Source organism: Lissotriton vulgaris, chromosome 8 (genome assembly GCF_964263255.1).
Source record: "Lissotriton vulgaris chromosome 8, aLisVul1.2, whole genome shotgun sequence".
Classification (NCBI taxonomy): domain Eukaryota; kingdom Metazoa; phylum Chordata; class Amphibia; order Caudata; family Salamandridae; genus Lissotriton; species Lissotriton vulgaris.
In genome coordinates this window covers 1,125,563,240-1,125,582,967 of record NC_141696.1, presented here as the reverse complement: position 1 = coordinate 1,125,582,967, position 19,728 = coordinate 1,125,563,240, and the positions used below count along the sequence as shown (strand labels likewise).

Here is a 19,728-nt window from a genome sequence, read left to right as displayed (position 1 = left end):
CTTCCTGAACATGCAACTGGACCTTATGATCCACTGGCTACATGATAGGCGGACGTCACATATGCTGGGAAAGTCTTTACTAGATAAGGCTCTAATGAAGATTTGCCCTGTACATCCACCCACTGTTTAATTTGGCTGTGCATCATCTTGCTTCTCTCTTAGGTATGGTTCATCATGTGAGGGCATTGTGTTTGATGGGGGCTCTTCTTCATAATCCAAACAGACATCTTCCTTTTCTTTGATTTTTGAAATACCAATGTCCTCAGAAATGGCCTACTCTAAACTTAGCCTATGCTTCTTTTGCAGCAGCTGAGAACGTTGATGTGCCCAAGGAACAATGTGCCCCATGTGCAGGGCAAAAATAAATTGTCCTTTGGTGGCTGTGGCTCACCTTCTACCTGATGCAGTTGTTTGCATCAAACTGCTTTTTGGAGTCAAAAGTGTTTTGGTGCCAAAAGAGTGCTAAGCTAATCTTGGCTACACAGTGCTCTCTCTTGGTCTCAATCAGTTTCCCGTATTAAAGGTGCCTTCTGAATGCAAATATTCTTGACTACAGTTGGAGGAGCAGACTTTGAAGCCTACTTCGGAGATGTCTGGTCAATTAAGGTAAAGAACTCTCTGGACCAATACCTTACCATACAGACGAAGGTCCTTTAGAAGTTAATCCCCAGAGTGGAAGTCCTCCTTATGTTATTGTGGTATGTACTTTAATTTTCTGAAGTCCTTGACATTCTTGGTTAGAGCTCCAGTAAGAGTGTTTGTAGAATCTTGGCACCATATTTCTCTGTAGTGTGCCCACCTTTAGTCAAGTCAATGCTGAACACTTTATTTTTTACCTAAATGTGTTACATGCCAAATATGTGCTTTATTTGGGATCCATGGGAAGACTAAGGCTATAGAGCTGGTGCTGGTCTGACCACTAGAACTTGCTGTTGCAACTAGGCAATACTTTAATGGAGTAGTCTCCATAACCTCCCATGAGAACGAGACATTCTCATATGTTCTGGCCCTAGACTCTTTAGATGACTGAATCTCAAGGTTGTCACAGATACTCAGTAAATCTTAATGCTGTGTAAGAAGGTCTTGCTTCCTCGGTTCCACAGAGTCGAGTCAAAGCCATGTGGTAATGAGCAGTCGAAACACCTACAAACCGATGATGGAAAAAAAAATCTGAGGTGACATCTGCATCCTGGAACATGTAGTACCACAAGTCATCTTGAAACAGAGTCCAACACAAGAACGCAGGAGTGTGCAAAGCATCTGAACTACAGATACACATTCTGCAAGCTTTTAATGACAACGGTGTAGCCCACAGACATTTGACTTGTTAGACTATTCGAGATCATGTTACTTCCCCCAAGCACCTATCATAAGATGGCAAAGGGGAAGTAAGATGGCAAGATGAAAGAAAGTGGGTAAAAAAACAGTTCCTTGATATTGGAAACTGAAGCAGTTAACCAGCACCAAAATTCACTTTGACAGTTGGGGATGGGCCAAGTGCAACTGCTGGTGAGAAATTGTGGTGCACTGGCACTACTAGCCAGTGGAGAACAAGTTGCTGACCAGTGGTAATGCTCTTTCGGATAGAGACTCTATCGAAGCACTGACTGTTCAACTTTTGAATACTTCCCAAGGCTTCAGACTGGACCGGGAACCTTTTCAGCTATTGCCCTGCATGCCGCCAGATTGCACCATGGAGCTCCGCACTGATGTTGTTACACTCTAAAAATGACATATAGAGCCAATATAGGCGTACATATACGTGAGTTCGCGTCCCAGATACAAGGCACCAGCAACAAATTAGCATCAACCAGAGTGCAGACTCCTAGACATCTTTTTAGAGGACGGAGTCCAATTAATAAAACAGGAAGAATGGGAGGGCAGAGAGGTATCTGCTATAGAGACTTCTAACTGAAGATTCCTCCCTTTCTGAATAGCTACTTGCATCATATAGGTCCTTATACCAATTTTCCCCACAAAAAGATTGGCCAAACTTGACACCTGTATAATGGTCATTATCATAGTATGTTCCAAATAAAGAAAGGAGTGCATTAGGCCTTTCCTATGGGCCAGGCGTAACATGCAAAGGGTGCAGTTAGATGGGCCTCAACCACAATCTCAGTCGAGGTTGGTTCAGTGCCGACTTGGAGTCAGAGAGCACAATGAGTTGCATCTCTCCCTTCGGTGTCAAAGGAGTTGGCATCGGGGTCGATGTTCTAGAACCAGCGTGGAATGGAGAGCTGGAAGCGAGGCTGCAATTGAGCCGGTAAAGGCCCAGTGATGGTTGCGCATAATCCAACTGGCACCAAGGGCAAACCCGTCAGCAGTATCCCAGATGTAGAACTTCTCGGGTCCCTGGGACCCACAAGCAAGCCAGTGGGAGTTGGAAGGGATCCAAAGTATCACAACATGGCCTCGCGGAAAGCTTGAGTCCACCCCTGTCTTGCAGGACAATATCCATGCGCCTTTCAAGGCGTACAAGACTGGTGGGAAAGGGCTGAGTCCCACTTGTATTACTTATGTTTTTTCTTTGACTTACCAGAGTATTTGGAGTGTAACGACAATCAATATCAGGACTGGCTTCTGGATCAGGAATTGGACCAACCTTTGGACTTAGTCCTCATGTTGGGAACAGCCTTTCGATGCTTTGCGAAGTAGAACTTTGCCATGCAGTCCTGAATGGCCTTCGGATCCATCGAAGCAGAGTCACTGCCAGCCTTATAGTAGTAAGTTGACCGCAGGTAATAAAGGGAAACATGATGGGGATAAGTCACAGACATTTGAAAGCAATAGTCCCTACAGAGTTTAAACACGGTCATCTTGAAAGGTGACATTACCCTTATACACTGGATTTCCAATTTTTTGGGGGATAAATGGGTCTCAAAAGAGGATGGATAGCTACGGATCCGCATCTGGTAGGCAGAAAGAAAGGAACAGACGTCTGCGCACTGGAGTGGTACCTATATTCTGATCACAGTATTGTGTCAGTGGAGAGCTGCTGGGCACCATCTGGTGGCGCACAGAGGTACTACTCCAACGTTTCCGTTTATGTCCGATGCAATGGGAAGTATTCAAAAGGTGAGGAATTGGAGGTTAGAAGATAGAATGTTTATATTTGGGAATGATGACAATGGCAGAACAGCGAGGGCAGCTTTTTTGGAGTACTGAAGCAGGTGCATTAAGAGGCATCTTCTAACTCGGCAAAAATAAACAGAGATACTATGTATGTGGTACCATCTGTTGAAATATGCGCCATTTTCTCTGTGGTTGTATTTCAAGCTGTTCAGGGGCTGCGAAAAAAGCTAAAGATGCAATTTCAGAAAAGAATAATCATTGGCATATTGCGTATGTGTCCTATATTATTATCTCTAGTCAATGAAAATAAATTAGAACATAGACTTGTCTTGGCTTTCTTTACCTACAACCCGATAAATGCCTGAAGCTGCAACATTTAAGCATGTATCCTGCTTGTTTTAGTAAAACTGTAAAGTAAAATCTAGATCCACCTTGCAAATTAATGTTAGAAATATGTACTTTTTTTTTAAAGACATAAGAAAAATGAAAAGTTGGAAAGGCAAATATATCCATCTCTGGGGTTTATTGGGCCATACATTTCAGGTTATAAATACAGGCCTAAAATGGGAATGGTGTTCTTACAATAAGTATGTCAACTGAGATCCCCAGCACTCCGTAATCTTCCCTTGTATATTGATAAAACAGGAGCCCAGCATGTGACATTACATTATTCTTGTTCTTTGCCTTTCCATTAATGTTGACTTAAAAATAAAAAATAAGCCCTTTGTAAATAGTCTATTATTACCCAACCATCTTTTATCCCTCCATCATATTCAATGTTTTCCCAAAAAGACCTACATCTTTCCCGGTAAGCCAAAAAGCAAACAAAACATACAATACCTATAGCATCTTCAGGAGGAAGGTCCACACTATCTGTGTACAAATACTCTAGAAAAGCACGATACACTGGATATGAAAACTGATCTATTTCGATGACCTCCTTCATGTCCTCATTCCAGTATGACTGGAACATTGTTCGAAAATGTTCACACCTGAATTACAAAACACAAGGAAAAAATGGTTCTTTAAAAATAAAAAATTAAATACAGACAATACAACTGAGATTCACTGTTTAAAAAGAAACAAAAATACTTAACTGTCATGATTTATCATCAGGATGTGTACTTTCTGAACTTCCAGTCAGATGTTCTGGAGGGGTGCGGTGAGGGGGGTGGTTGGGGGGTGGGGGTGGTAGAATTATGCAACATGCTGAGGATGTGAAGTTTCAAATGGAACTTGTGGCATCTGACATTTTCACTGAGTCCTTAATCATGATCCAATTGTATTGTATTGTATTGTATTGTATGTTGGATTTATATAGCGCTTATCACCCAGGGGTCTCTAAGCGCTTGCCTTGGGAACCCTTCCTGGCTTTTCCCTGTGAGATAGCCCCTACAGGGCATCCCCAAGGTGAAAGCTAGGCATCCCGCCGCGGGGGCCGTTGTGGAGATTAAGCAAGCTTAATGCCCAGAGTTGCAGAGTGTGAACTCATGATTAGGTCAGGCACCGAAGCGAGAATTATCGGGTCCGTGGACATTTGAGCTCAAGACCCTGCCGCGTCGGGATTTGAACCCTGGTCCCGTGTCTGACCTCTGCTTCAGGGTCTGCCTGCTCTAACCAGTGAGCCACACTTCTCCACAATCACCCATTCTCTTACTAAAGTGTTTATCGCTGTAGAATGACACTCTCCTACTCTGATACAGTAGAACAGGCCACAAGTATGTTAGAAACATCCATTATAGCTGCTCTGAACAAAGCTGTCCCGCTGACTAAAGTAAAAGTAAAAAGCAAAGCATCGCCATGGTTTACGGCCGCACTGAAAATTGATAAACAACTAAGCAGAACAGCTGAACGTCAGTGGAGGACAACCAAAACAGACTGCCTGTGACGTCTATAATAACCAACGCCCCTGTGCTAAATGAATGTGAACCCATTGTCACTGCCTAAGTATTGGAAGGCCTGACCAAGATCAAATCTGGCTCCCCAGATGACCCCTTCCCTCCTCGGGCCTGCACTAAGATCATGCACTTATTTGTAGAGGCCTTAACCCAAATCTTCAACATGTCGCTAAAACAAGCCAAGGTTCTAACGGGATGGAAACAAATTAAGCCCATTCTTAAGAAGCCATAGTCCGACCCTAATCTACCGACCAATTACCGCCCTATTTCCCGGTTACCTTACTTCGGTAAGGTACTAGAACATCTAGTCAACAAACGATTCACTGGAGAATCACGGTCTTCTCAACCCCTCACAGTCTAGCTTTCGGGCCGCCCACAGTAACGAGACAGCCGTTGTTGAGATTGTCGACAACATAAGATTAACTTTGGAAAAAAGGGAATCAGCTGTTCTGGTTCTCTTAGATATGTCTGCCTCCTTTGATACCATCTCCCACAGTATATTGAAACATCGACTGTGGGAGGTGGGAATCAGAGGGAAAGCCTTTGACTGGTTAGAGAGCTATTTGGCAGACAGATCTACCTCTGTTGCAGTGGACACCATAACCTCATGTAGTCATCCAGTGACTGTTGGGGTCCCACAGGGTTCCATACTAAGCCCTATGTTGTTCAATCTCCCTCTAACCCCTTTAGCAGCGATCATTAGATCATACGGCTTTGAGACCGTGTCTTACGCCGACGACACTCAATTACTCGTCACTTGTGATTCTGACTACGTCGCCACTCCATCTCGTTTTAAGAGCTGTATGACCCAAATAAATGAATGGATGAGTACAAACAAGCTACAGCTAAACAGCAATAAGTCTGAAATTATCTTGTTTGGAAGAGCTGAGGACTTCTGGTCACATGATTGGTGGCCTTCTGAACTAGGAACGTGTGCCTCCCACAAGTCAGCAGGACGAAATCTGGGCATCACCATTGACAGCTCTCTGTCTATGAAATACCATATTGATCAGGTTTTAGGGGTCTGCTACGGGATCATGCGCATTCTCCGTAAGATTTTCAAGTGGCTACCCATTGAGGCAAGGAAACCGTTGGTGCAGAGCCTTATTATCAGTCACTTGGACTACGGAAACACACTATTTACTGCCCTGAATGAAGATCTGCTCGCCAAGCTCCAGATTCTTCAGAATACAGCAGCCAGGCTTGTCCTCAATCTTCCCTGCAGATCTCCATCCACTTCTAATGTACAGACCCTTCATTGGCTCCCGATCCGACAGAGATGCCACTTTAAAATCTTAAGTCTAGCCCATAAGACAATGTATGATGCCGACCCTTACTATTTAAAAAACAAACTTAAATGGTATATACCAGGAAGATCATTAATGTCAGGCTCTAAATGCTACCTTGCTAAGCCCCGCATTTGAACCTTGCGCAACGGAGGGCGCTCCTTTTCATACCTTGCCCCCATGTTATGGAATAAATTACCCGAAAAATATCTCATCCATAACTGATTACAAATGTTTTCGTAAAAAACGTAAAACCTGGCTTTTCCCCCCAATCGATAATTAGTCTAGGATTGTTGTCTGTCCTATCGTCCTTTCGCTGCTAGCGCCATGAAACCTCACGGTGAGTTGTGCGCTATATAAGAATGTTTGACATTTGACGGAAGAAATGTAGGACTCATTGGCATGCCTATCACTACTGGACGACCCTTGGAATGTGAAGGCACACCTAGACTGTTAAAGGTGTGCCTATCAATGCTGATAGATAACGAACATCTCATCCTAAAGGAACGCACACTACTTGTCCTCAAGTGTTACTCGATTGAATACCATCTGCGTTGTGCTGCCCAGGTGCACCCAAACAAAAAAAAACATTATTTCCTAGAATGGCCCCTTCGAACATGAAGTACAGAGGTGGAATCTTGATGTCAAAGCTAAATATCCTCTTTAGAACGCCCAGTGCATAACACACGGCCCTCGAGAAAGTCTATCTCATGCTGGCAGTGAATAGTACACTGGAACATGTTACACGCCAATCTGGGTAATGGGCTCTCCAGTGATGTGTGAGCCTCAATGGAGTGCTCTCACTTGAGTCTGACAGTTGTTCTGGCTCAGTATTTAAAATCTCACTACTAGTATAGCTCAAAAATGTATGACCCAACGGCCTTTGTGAGGACCTACAACACCTCCACAATAACCTGCCATTCCCATTTCCAGAGGAACTCTGGCTCAGGTAGACACACTTGACTCCATGTCTTGTTACGTCTACCTGCAGTAGCCAAAGGTGATGTTGAGGAGCAAAGTAGGCTTCAAGAAATCCTATCCTTTGACACCAGTGTAAAGAACACTGGAGACACAATCTGAGACAAACTTTTCCTAATGCACCTCAGCTACCAATCCCTCATGGCCAACTGCCACCTATAGAATCTTCATGACAGTGGTGGGATCTTGGGAGCAGTCTAAAATTAATGTGGTACACAGAAGGCAAGTAAAAGAATGTGTACACAACATGTATTTAAACACATTGCAACAAAAAATGCACAGATGAAAAGACATACTGAACATATTGGAGTATTCGCATCATGCTCAAAGCAGTGGTCCTTTTGGCCAGATATAAAATTCTGTAGTCTTAATGCCTTAAAAAGCAACAATTAAGGTAGGCATTATGCTCATCAGCTTTGGGACCGTTAACACTAAAAGTAAATTGCCAATTTGGGGAAAATGACTGTTATTTCTACTACTGATGCAGCAGGGTTGCAGATAGAAGAACACCACTTTCAATTGACCTGCTGCTGAAAGAACTGCAAATGGAAGCTAAGATAAAAAATTGTTAATAAAACCATTATATCATCTTAGTCAAGTGAAGTCAAAGTAAACTTTATTTGGCTAAAGGCCATAATGCACATATAAAATATTTAAAAAATTGGTTAAAATTGTCTTCTTACACAAAATTCATATACAGTATCAGTTTTTTCGGGTAACAATTTTGATAAAAATTCCAAAGCAAATGCGCAAAATCATAGCTAAAACTTTAAGGAATAACCATTAAAATGTATATCTCCTCCTAATAAGGGACACCCAATTTTATAAAATGTAAAAAAACTAATTTCGGATGAACCTAAAAACTGCAAAAAATGTAGATCATACTTGTATTGTCTCACATTCACCTTGTGCAGCAATGGTGCCAAAAAAAACGATGTCTTGGCTCTTGATACATAGGGCAAAACAGAAATAAATGGCAGGTTCTTTGGGTCGAAACATTATCACACACACAGAAAGATATGTCCTAAAGCTATGCCCCCTGAAAAGGAGAGGCAAATATAAAGTGCAAAGTCAAAACCGGAATCAAGCATCCTAGGACCAGTTTCTGGCTATCAGCCGTCTTCAGCCAGGATAGCTTGACTCCTAGGATGCTTGATTCCGGTCCAGGAAAGACATGGCTTGGCAGCTCGGGCTGGACTGTTCCCATGAGGCACAGGGTCAAGGCTGATTTGCATATGGCCATGTCTGAATTGGGGTGGTGTGGAGTGCAAAAAAAGATGGATTTAGGCCCAGATCTCTGTACTGGGGTGAATGTATGACATTTTCTGCATTCTGTCCATCAACTGTTGTTTTTGCATTAGTGCTAAGTCAGGCTGCTTATCATTTCACATTTTATATGAAGCTTTCAGGATAGTCAGTGATCGGCCTGGGCATCTGGCTAACCAAATTGGGGATAACATGGAGCTGTATAAGCGGGTGTCAGTGAACCAAAATCTTAGTGTGGGGTGTTCTGCCTTCAAAAGATGGAGATAAGAATTGTAATTTCTTCAACTAAATGCTTCCAAAAAAGAATGTATTACTCTCATATTCTGAAATCTTTTTTGGATGCACTGGTTGGTAGTTGATTTTACTATACCTACCCTTGGTGTTTTGGCTTGATTTCCACTTACCCATGCATCCTCATTGTTAAAAAACAGACAATTTCTTTCACTTTACAATGACAGTCTATCGGTACTATGAAAAATGTGGGTTCATCACCGTTGCTCGCCTGCAGGTAGTCTTTCATGCTGTTATCTGGCTGGATAGTAGGTCACAATATCTTGACCACATAACTCTTGCTTGAAGGAACTTCATTGGTTGCGTTGACCTGCTTCGGTGCAGTTTATAACGGTTTCTCTCACTTGGAGGCTTATCTGGCAGCCAAATTGGAAGACGAAGCGTCAGATATATGCACAATAGAGGAGAGCAGTTGTTGGAGGATCCCAAATTCAGACTAGTTGAGTTCTCACACCTTTCTTTCAAATGCGCCAAAGTTGCAAATGGGAACTCAGCAAGCCATATTTCTCTGGGAAATTTGCACATTGTTCTCTTTTTAAGAGAACCCCATAATCTGTTTTTAGCCAAAGTCTGGAGGGATGGTTCTGCTTAATTATATTTTATTGTATTTGTTTTTGTGTTTGTTTTGCTGTTTGTTAAGCACTCTCATGTACTAGTGTTTTAATTGCAATATATAAAAAGTAAAAATAAAAAATAGAAAGAAATGCATCACAAACGCATTATTTTATATAATACACCAAGCAATGCAAGCAAACAAAATGACGGAGATTTAAAACCTCCCATGTTACTACTAACTTGTGCAGATCTTTTTCTGGCATACTATGCTTCACAAGTCTGCAATTACCATCCAAAGTACAAGGCAGGACATATCACCAGCGGCTGTACACCCCAGAGTTTAACATTCACACTAGGACTGTTTAGTATCTATGTGACAGGACTATCCAGCCAGCAGGCTCACAAAGAGCAGAATTTACACCTCTATGGGAATTATACACAACTTCCTCAAATCTAAAATGACAGTAAGTTTAAGTAGGCACAAGCCACACACTGAAATACACAGACCACTACGGATAGTGTTGCCCATCGTGAACGACGTGCAATAATTAGGTGAAACAAACTCAGTGATAACCACAAAACATCACCCTAGAGTCTAGTCTATATTACATTGAGGTAAGACTCACTGAATTATGTCTATCTGAAAAAACAGAGTCTCAATCAACCATGCAACAGTCGCAAAGAATTCTCTGCTGCAACAAACGTCTAGCAGGACTACCAAAGAAAATGGCTTACATTTTATGACAGGTTCAAGCCAGGATGGCCTTGGCTGGAACTCAAATTTGAGACATCTTACTTTATACCTCCATACTTGTTTTCAGTACAAGCAACCCAAAACTCCATACATCATGATAAAAAACTATTTGAGGATTCCCTTGCAAACAACTTTAAGATCCAACATAGATTTGTATGCACCTTTTCTACTCTCTTCTCCTGTTGCATCTACCTAGAGTATCCTTGTGCTACTTTGATGGCGTGTTACAATCCTGTCTGGTTTCCATCTACTGGTGCTCTCTACTTCTCTCTTCATTTTATAGTTGGGCTTTATTTTATGGCTGTTGCATGTTTACTGATAAATATGACTTTGTTCTTTGTCTTCCTTCAACCACAGCTTTCCTCAAGAAACGATTTCCTTTCTCTTGTATCCTGCCATTTGTGACCATGCCGTAGATATATATATTGTTGCTTGTGATAAAGTGCATGGCACAGATGGGCTCCCTCAAGAATTGTATGCCACTTATACAGATCGACTGGTACCGAGGTTGCCTCTGTAATATTGCAAAGCGGGGACACTTAGCCCCTCCGGTTGGTGAAGCTTTAATAATATCCCTTGAAGCAAGGTAAAAACCCAGTGGAGATCTTGTGATACCATCCTCTAGCTATACTGAATGTGGGGAAAACTGTTGGCCCAAAGATTGTTGCTGCAAATGCCACTCATACATGAAGATCAAAAGAGATTCATGCATGGGAGTATTATGTCCCAAAATATGCAGTCTATTCAAAATTATGGAGGTGGTCCTCCTTTAATGGCCATGAGCCCCAGTATTAACAGTTGACATGGAAAAGGCATTTGATTCTCAAGAGAGTTTGGGAAGGGCCTGGCTTCTGCAAGTGGATCTTGGTGTTGTACACATCTCCAGTTACGTTAAGCTTATGTTACTTATAGAGTGCACATCCCCCATAAAGTCTCTTGGAGCTATAGCTACAGAAGCAATATCCCAGTTATGCTCTCAAATAGATCAATCAAAAGCCACCCCGAAGAGCTGAGTCTTCAAGAGTTTCCTACATTTGGAAAAATAAGAAGCAAACCTGATATCGGAAGGTAGAGTATTCTATATACGAGGAGCAAGTGCTGAGAAACTGGAGCCACCCAACGTCGTCTTCTTAAAGGAAGGAATAGGCAGAAGATTCAACAGGGAAGATCTTGGGTACCAACCGGGTACATATTTATGGAAGCGGGTTGAAATAGAGGTTTGGCCATGGTACATACAGGGGATGTGATTTTGGCACAATATGATGTCAGGAGGGGAATAAGGCAGGGCTATCCTACTCAGATGACATTTTTATTGAAAGGAGGGCTACTCCACAATGTCAAACCCCGGGTTCTTTGTTGTGACTGGAACTAGTGGACTTCCATTGCTACTGGCAGGCCCTGCACAGAACATGTCAAGTCAAGTCAAAGAATTTATATAGCGCACTACATACCCGGAGGGTCTCAAGGCGCTTAGGGAGGGGAGGAGGATTACTTGTCAAATATCCACGTTTTAAGTTGCTTTCTGAATGCTAGGTGGTTCTGGGTAAGGCGAAGGTAAGTGGGGAGTGAGTTCCATGTTTTAGCAGCCAGGTATGAGAAAGATCTGCCTCCCATTGTGGTCTTGTTGATGCGAGGTACAGTGGCGAGGGCTTGGCTGGAAGAACGTAGTTGGCGGGGGGGGGGTGTAGAAGGACAGTCGTGAGTTGAGGCATTCTGGTCCGATGTCGTAGAGTGATTTGTGTGCGTGGGTTAGCAGTCGGAAAGTGATCCTCTTATTGACGGGTAGCCAGTGGAGGTCTTTCAGGTGACCAGAGATGTGTTCGTTGCGCGGGATGTCTAATATGATCCTGGCTGAGGCGTTTTGGATTCGTTGGAGTTTCTTCTGGAGTTTAGCGGTAGTGCCTGCGTAGAGGGTGTTTCCGTAGTCCAGTCGGCTCGTGACCAGAGCATGGGTGACTGTTTTTCTGGTTTCGGTGGGGATCCAGCGAAATGTTTTTCTGAGCATACGAAGAATGTTGAAGCATGATGAGGATACGGCGTTGACTTGTCTGTTCATTGAGAGTGAGGAATCCAGGATAACGCCTAGGTTCCGTGCGTGGTCTGTCGGGATGGGTGCTTTTCCAAGAGCTTCCGGCCACCAAGAGTCGTCCCATGCAGAGGGGGAAGTACCTAAGATGAGGACTTCTGTTTTATCTGAGTTCAGTTTCAGACGGCTGTGTTTCATCCATTCGGCAACTTCTTTCATTCCTTTGTGTAGGTTAGTTTTGGCGGTGCTGGGGTCATTGGTGAGAGAAAGGATCAGTTGAGTGTCATCCGCGTAAGAGATGATGTTGAGGTTGTGTTGGCGGGCGATGGTCGCGAGGGGGCTCATGTATACGTTGAAGAGGGTGGGACTGAGTGAGGATCCTTGTGGTACGCCACAGATGACTTCAGTGGCCTCGGACTTGAATGGTGGAAGGCGGACTCTCTGTGTTCTACCGGTGAGGAACGAGGTGATCCATTCAAGTGCTTTTCCTTGTATTCCGATATTTCTGAGGCGTTGTAAAAGGGTGCTGTGGCAGACTGTGTCGAAGGCTGCAGAGAGGTCGAGGAGGATGAGGGCGACTGTGTCTCCATTGTCCAGTAGAGTTCGAATGTCGTCTGTTGCTGCGATGAGGGCGGTCTCAGTGCTGTGTTTTGCTCGGAAGCCGGACTGTGAGGAGTCGAGGGATTTGTTGGCTTCGAGAAAAGCGGCGAGCTGGTTATTGACAGCTTTCTCGATTACTTTGGCCGGGAATGGAAGGAGCGAAATGGGGCGGTAATTTTTGAGTTCGGTGGGGTCCGCTGTGGGTTTTTTCAGAAGGGCGGTGAGTTCAGCGTGTTTCCATTTTTCCGGGAAGGTGGCGGAGTTGAAGGAGCAGTTGATGACGTCTCGGAGGTGTGGTGCTATGACGGAGTCTGCTTTGTTGAAGATGTGGTGAGGACATGGGTCTGTGGGGGATCCTGAGTGGATGGAGTTCATCAGGCGGATGGTGTCCTCAGTGGAGATTGGGATCCAGTCGTTAAGGGTGTTCAAGGGGGGAAAATGTTCAGCATATGGTTCGGTGGGTTGGTCTCCGGGTTGGTTGTCGAAGCTGTTGTGGATGTCTGCAATTTTGTTGTGGAAGAATGAGGCTAGGGAGTTGCAGAGGGTTTGAGAGGGGGTGATGTCGTTGGAGTTGGCCGAGGGATTGGTAAACTCCTTGACGATGTTGAAAAGTTCCTTGCTGTTGTGGGCGTTGTTGTCAAGTCGATCCTTGAATGCTGTTTTCTTGGCCTTTCGGATTAATTGGTGGTGTGTGCGGGTGGCGTTTTTGAAGGCGTCCTTGGTGCTAGTGGTTGGGTCTTTTTTCCAGGCCTTTTCGAGGGAGCGGCAGAGTTTCTTGGATTTCTTAAGATCATCGTTGAACCATGAGGCCTTCTTGCTGCCAAGTTTGATTTGTCGTTTTTTCAGTGGTGCTAAGGTGTCGGCGGTGTTGGATAACCAAAGGGTGAAGTTGGCGGCGGCTTGGTTTGGGTTAGAAGAGTGGGCTGGGGTGTTTAGAAGGAGCGATGAGGAGATCTGGTCGATGGTGATTTTGTTCCAGTTTCTTTGCAGAGTTGGTTGGAGGTGGTTGGTGGGTTTTGGCTTGTTGTAGGTGAAGTGAACGCAGCTGTGGTCAGTCCAGAGGAGATCCGTAGTGTGGTTGAAGGAGACATGTTTGCTGGAGGTGAAGATGGGGTCGAGTGTGTGGCCTGCGATGTGGGTGGGGGAAGTGACCAGTTGTTTAAGTCCTAGGTTGGCGAGGTTGTCCAAGAGGGTGGTGGTGTTGCGGTCTTTGATCTTTTCAAGGTGAAAGTTGAGGTCTCCCAGAAGGATGTAGTCTTTGGAGGGGAGCGCGTGTGGAGTGATGAAGTCCGTGATTTCTTCACTGAATTTTGCGCGGGGTCCTGGTGGTCTGTAGAGGAGGGTGCCTCTGAGTGTGGTCTTGGGGTCGATGTGGATCTGGAAGTGAAGGTGTTCGGAGTTGGCGAGGTTGGTGTCAGAGCTGGTTGAGATGCGGATTGATTTTTTATGGACGATAGCGATTCCTCCTCCTGTGTGGCCGGTGCGGTCTTTGCGTGTGATCTTATAATCTTCAGGGATGGCAATGGTGATGTCTGGGGCGGAGGAAGCGTTCATCCATGTTTCTGTTAGGAAGGCGACGTCTGGAGAGATGGTGTCTAGTAGATTCCATAGGTCAATGGCGTGCCTGTGGATCGATCGGGTGTTGAGAAGGATGCATTGTAGGTGATTGGGGTCGGGAATCTGTGGTGTGGTCGTAGCGGTGATGTTGTCGGTGCCGCTGAATTTGCAGGAGTAGCAAGAGAAAGGTCCATGGGTGTGTCCGGGAGCGGCTTGGACGCAGTTGGGGGCGCGACCGGGGTTAAGGGCTAGGAGGGTGGTGGCATCGTAGGTAATGCGGGAGGGCAGGGCAGCGCGAGGGGCAGGGGGTCTGGCGCTGGGCGCGGTCCAGGCGCGGACGGGCGTAGACGGGCTTACCTTTGGCGCACCTTCGGCGCGGGTTGGGCGCGATCGCTGCGCGTGAACGCTGCGCGCGGGAACGGCTGTCATATAAGGAGGGTGGGGGGGAGGGGCGAGGGCGGCTCAGCTGGGAGGCGGGGCGGGCTAAGTATGAGGACAACAACAACAAAATGGAGGGCGCTTGGGGGAATACGCGAAAAGAGCAGGAAAGTCGCGCTGGCAATCTTAATAATGAAATATACAAAGCGGCATACAAAGCGCACAGCAGGCAATTAATTTCACACAGTTTCCAGCAAAAAGCGCTACACAACGATACCGGAGCCAAAGGGAGCGACCACTCAGCTGGGAAGCGTAGAGTGAGTCACAGCGCTTCCAGGTAACGGAGCGCTGTTGTAGTCTGTGGGAGGGCGGCTCAGCTGGGAGGCGGGGCGGGCTAAGTATGAGGACAACAACAACAAAATGGAGGGCGCTTGGGGGAATACGCTAAAAGAGCAGGAAAGTCGCGCTGGCAATCTTAATAATGAAATATACAAAGCGGCATACAAAGCGCACAGCAGGCAATTAATTTCACACAGTTTCCAGCAAAAAGCGCTACACAACGATACCGGAGCCAAAGGGAGCGACCACTCAGCTGGGAAGCGTAGAGTGAGTCACAGCGCTTCCAGGTAACGGAGCGCTGTTGTAGTCTGTGGGAGGGCGGCTCAGCTGGGAGGCGGGGCGGGCTAAGTATGAGGACAACAACAACAAAATGGAGGGCGCTTGGGGGAATACGCTAAAAGAGCAGGAAAGTCGCGCTGGCAATCTTAATAATGAAATATACAAAGCGGCATACAAAGCGCACAGCAGGCAATTAATTTCACACAGTTTCCAGCAAAAAGCGCTACACAACGATACCGGAGCCAAAGGGAGCGACCACTCAGCTGGGAAGCGTAGAGTGAGTCACAGCGCTTCCAGGTAACGGAGCGCTGTTGTAGTCTGTGGGAGGGCGGCTCAGCTGGGAGGCGGGGCGGGCTAAGTATGAGGACAACAACAACAAAATGGAGGGCGCTTGGGGGAATACGCTAAAAGAGCAGGAAAGTCGCGCTGGCAATCTTAATAATGAAATATACAAAGCGGCATACAAAGCGCACAGCAGGCAATTAATTTCACACAGTTTCCAGCAAAAAGCGCTACACAACGATACCGGAGCCAAAGGGAGCGACCACTCAGCTGGGAAGCGTAGAGTGAGTCACAGCGCTTCCAGGTAACGGAGCGCTGTTGTAGTCTGTGGGAGGGCGGCTCAGCTGGGAGGCGGGGCGGGCTAAGTATGAGGACAACAACAACAAAATGGAGGGCGCTTGGGGGAATACGCTAAAAGAGCAGGAAAGTCGCGCTGGCAATCTTAATAATGAAATATACAAAGCGGCATACAAAGCGCACAGCAGGCAATTAATTTCACACAGTTTCCAGCAAAAAGCGCTACACAACGATACCGGAGCCAAAGGGAGCGACCACTACATGACAAAGTACCTTTTGCCTGCTAGTCCCAATGAGCAGTATAATGGCACATTTGGGGCGCCAGAGTAGCAGACAACTGAGGTGATCGGGCAGATGGGGTTAGATACAATGCAAAACAGAGCACTAATGGTATCTGCATCTTTAATGGAGTGGTTTGGCCATTTACAGGGTTAATTCTTATGGCATAAAGCCATAGCTGTGGGTATGCACTCATTGCAGGAATTTCAGAAACTGAGCCCTTAACCCATGAATACATAGAGGTCATCTTTATGATGGGCTGTGATAGGAAATGAATTATCCGGCTATACACGGTCCTAATTGGTATTGAAGGTGCACCCTAATACAAATTAAAGGATAAATGGAAAGTTGATCTTGGCAGACCTTTCCATGGAAAACGAATGGGATAAAGTCTTAAAATACTGCCAGAAAGTATCTCAAAATAAATAACTTCAATATATCCTACTACACAGGGCTCACATGACCCCAAAAGCGCTTAATAAAATGCATCTCACAGCTAAGTCATAAGGCTACTGATGTCATGCAAAACAAACAGACTTTGCCAACAACATATGGGGATGCCCCATAATAATTCTGGCAGGTTGGAAGTACACACAAAGATAAAATAGAAGGAACATTTCATTACATCACTCTGGAGAACTATATACTGGGCTTGGCTCCTTGCCCCGAAAGAGGTACGGCTAAAATGAAGTTTGCAGGAATTCCTACTCGTACGGACTAAATACACTATTGCGATTAATTGGAGGGCCTGCTCAGACACTTCCACAAACTAGTAGTGTAATGCTGTTCCACAATTTGCTACCAGCAAAAGAATGGCATTACACAAAGAAGCCAAGGGTCCTACGAAATTCCCTATACCTGGGGCCAACAACGAGGTATCTTTTGATTTCTCCCAGGTGGTTAAAACTGATGATAGACCTCCTTAAAGTGTGGATAACCCAGGTACTCATAGAAGCAGTACTAGTGATCAAATACATCCTTAGAACTTCTGGAGAGCACATCTATGGCCTTAGGCATACACAATACCAGCCAGACCTATCCCTCACACATGCCAATTTCATCATCCTCGCCTCTTCAAACAGATGCGCACATCAGAGGATGTTTTCCCACTGCCCTAATTCCCCTCGGGGGGGACAGGGTCCGTACACGCTTGTTGAACTTTTGCCTCATATAACTTATGCATGGACATGTAACTGTACGTGTGACTTCTTTCTCCTGATTAATTTCCCTTGCTTTCCCTTGTACTTTCCTCACAGCTTGGCAGAAAATAACACACAGAATGCAGAGCCCCATGTCTGGATCGATAGGGGGCTAGTTGTACAGTTATTTAAGAATCTTATAATTATGTATCATTAGCCCACACCTGTTGTGACCATTGGTGTGCGCCATGATACCCAAGGGTGAATGTTTCACGCTTCTACACATTTCGTTTTCATTACATTACATCGAGGAGAAAGACAAGCACCCCTAATTTAAATCTATTCGAGCCAGAGGAGGATCTCCACTGTTTAGAACAGTTAAACCGGTAAATTATCAATGTAAAATGAAGCTTTAAGACTTGTATAAAGGGGGCTTAGGCTACACACTGGGCAATTTTTGACAATACATTTTATCTGAAAAGCCAATAAAAAACAGGTTAGAAAAGACATAGCCAACATTAGGAGGTTGCAATTACTTGTGAACCAAGGACAATAAGTGAGTTAAAATGCAGATGGAATTAAAAGCATAGAATCATAGATACCAAATCTGGGTTTACCCAGAGAAGAAGCAAGTCTGAAATGCAAGCGGTAAATTGAACAAGATTAGACTAAAGTGCTACTTGGGATTCTGGCACCTCTGGATATGTTGGGCTTAGAGGCAAAGTAGTCAGGTTTACTCAAGATGAGCAGCTTATAGAACACCGAGATAGACTGTGGCAGGGAGAGGGAGAAGACCTGGGAGAATTGTACAGGCTTTTTTCGGATTGTGATATTTATGCTACTGCATGAACAAAAGCTGGAATTGGTTAAAAAAAAAAAAGGCCAGTGAGTAGGATACTGGGTCAGTTGTAACAAGGAAGGCCTGGACTATTACTGAGACATTCACAGGAGAGAGGGAGGGCTCAATTTTGCACACTAATATAAGCTGGCGCCTTGCGATGTGTGCCTTTTCTTTGTACACATGCATTTTCAAATACCACACGTACCAATTCTAAATATATGTGGTGGGAAAAAATCTAATATCTAGTTACAATATTCAGAATGGTTTGTAACAATGAGGTTATCAGTCAGAAAACGAGTTCAAATGTAAAGCCCATCTCTTTTTTTATGCCAGCCTTCATCACAATGTTTCATAGTTTAAACCAAAACTGGCAGAACAGATGATGTCCTGCACATCCATGGTCAGAGGAGAGATTACCTAGCATAACAAAATATGTGGGGCTAATCACTAGTCTCAACTACTTTATTTGAATAACTTCTCTAGTTCTCAATGTGAAGCTAGCTTGTCATTTCAACAGTCTTTGAAATGGTGTAGGTAAGCATGTATCACATTTTGAGTAGGTCCTGTAGGACAGAAAAATCACTTCCCACAGATGTTTATGGGCCCAGCTTGTTGAAAGTCGAAAACCACCCATAAGCAAAATACCATAATTATAAAAATCGAAACTGCAAACTTAACATGTATGTATTATGTCAGATGTATCAACCTCATAAGCATGGAAACTTGTTTGCACGGTACAATAATGCCACGTTAACGCCATGATCAGATTACCTAATTTTTAGAACAGCTTTATGGACATGTATGTACTTTCCATCCACTCGAAACTTCAGGTCTGCAGTTTCTATGCTGTCAAATTCTTTTTTCATAGACTCTGCAACGGTTAGGAAGTCTTCATGTTCTAATAAAAAGAAGATACTACTGTGAACAAGCTGCAAACCTAGGCCATTATTTCTTTATAACAGCAAAGGGAGTGCGTTTGATTCTTAAAGTATTTGTGTTCAGGTTTCAGCACAGCTTTAATGTTTACAAGCATAACATTGTCACACATCTTTTTCTAACCGGGTTAGATATGTTTAGAAAATTTTGGGACGAGGCCTTGGAAACAAAAATGAATAGGTTATTTTAATGTGTCATAAACCTCCAGTACACACCACTTCTGAGCACGGTTTAATAGTTTAGATTCCAGTAGTGGTACCTCACCTGTCAGATTATTAGCTTGCTAGATATATTGATGGGCACTGTGGTGTGGTTTTCTAGTAGCAAACACACTTGCATAGTGATCTAGATAACAGGTAGCAAAATCGGTGGTAGAAGGGGCAACGTTCAAAGAAACATTTCTTGGTAGTGCTCAGTATAAAACCTTTGTTATGAAAGTGTGGGGAGTCCAGGAAAATATATAAGCCTTGTGTAAAAATATGGAAAATCTAAAGTGAATTCCTGAACTCTTCTCACTAAAATGATTATCTCTCAATGTTGGTATTTTGAAGCTAATCAAATATAAGCTGGGCCTAATATAACTAGGATTTCTGGATTTCAATAAAAAACGATTATAACTGATGAAACACCACTGAAGGGAATGTTTACGTTACAGTACAAACTGGAAAACTC

General features: G+C 44.3%; 1 protein-coding gene across 5 annotated transcripts in view; it reads right to left on the bottom strand.

The window, feature by feature from the left end:
* RCBTB1 (RCC1 and BTB domain containing protein 1) overlaps positions 1-19,728 on the bottom strand; it is a 324,966-nt gene that overhangs the window by 82,406 nt on the left and 222,832 nt on the right. For all 5 annotated transcript variants that reach the window (XM_086934962.1, XM_086934964.1, XM_086934966.1 and 2 more), the window contains 2 exons: positions 18,892-19,018; positions 3,916-4,067 (listed from right to left, as the gene is read on the bottom strand). In XM_086934962.1, the coding sequence (XP_086791088.1) occupies positions 3,916-4,067; positions 18,892-19,018 (279 nt within the window). The remainder of the gene's footprint in view (positions 1-3,915; positions 4,068-18,891; positions 19,019-19,728) is intronic.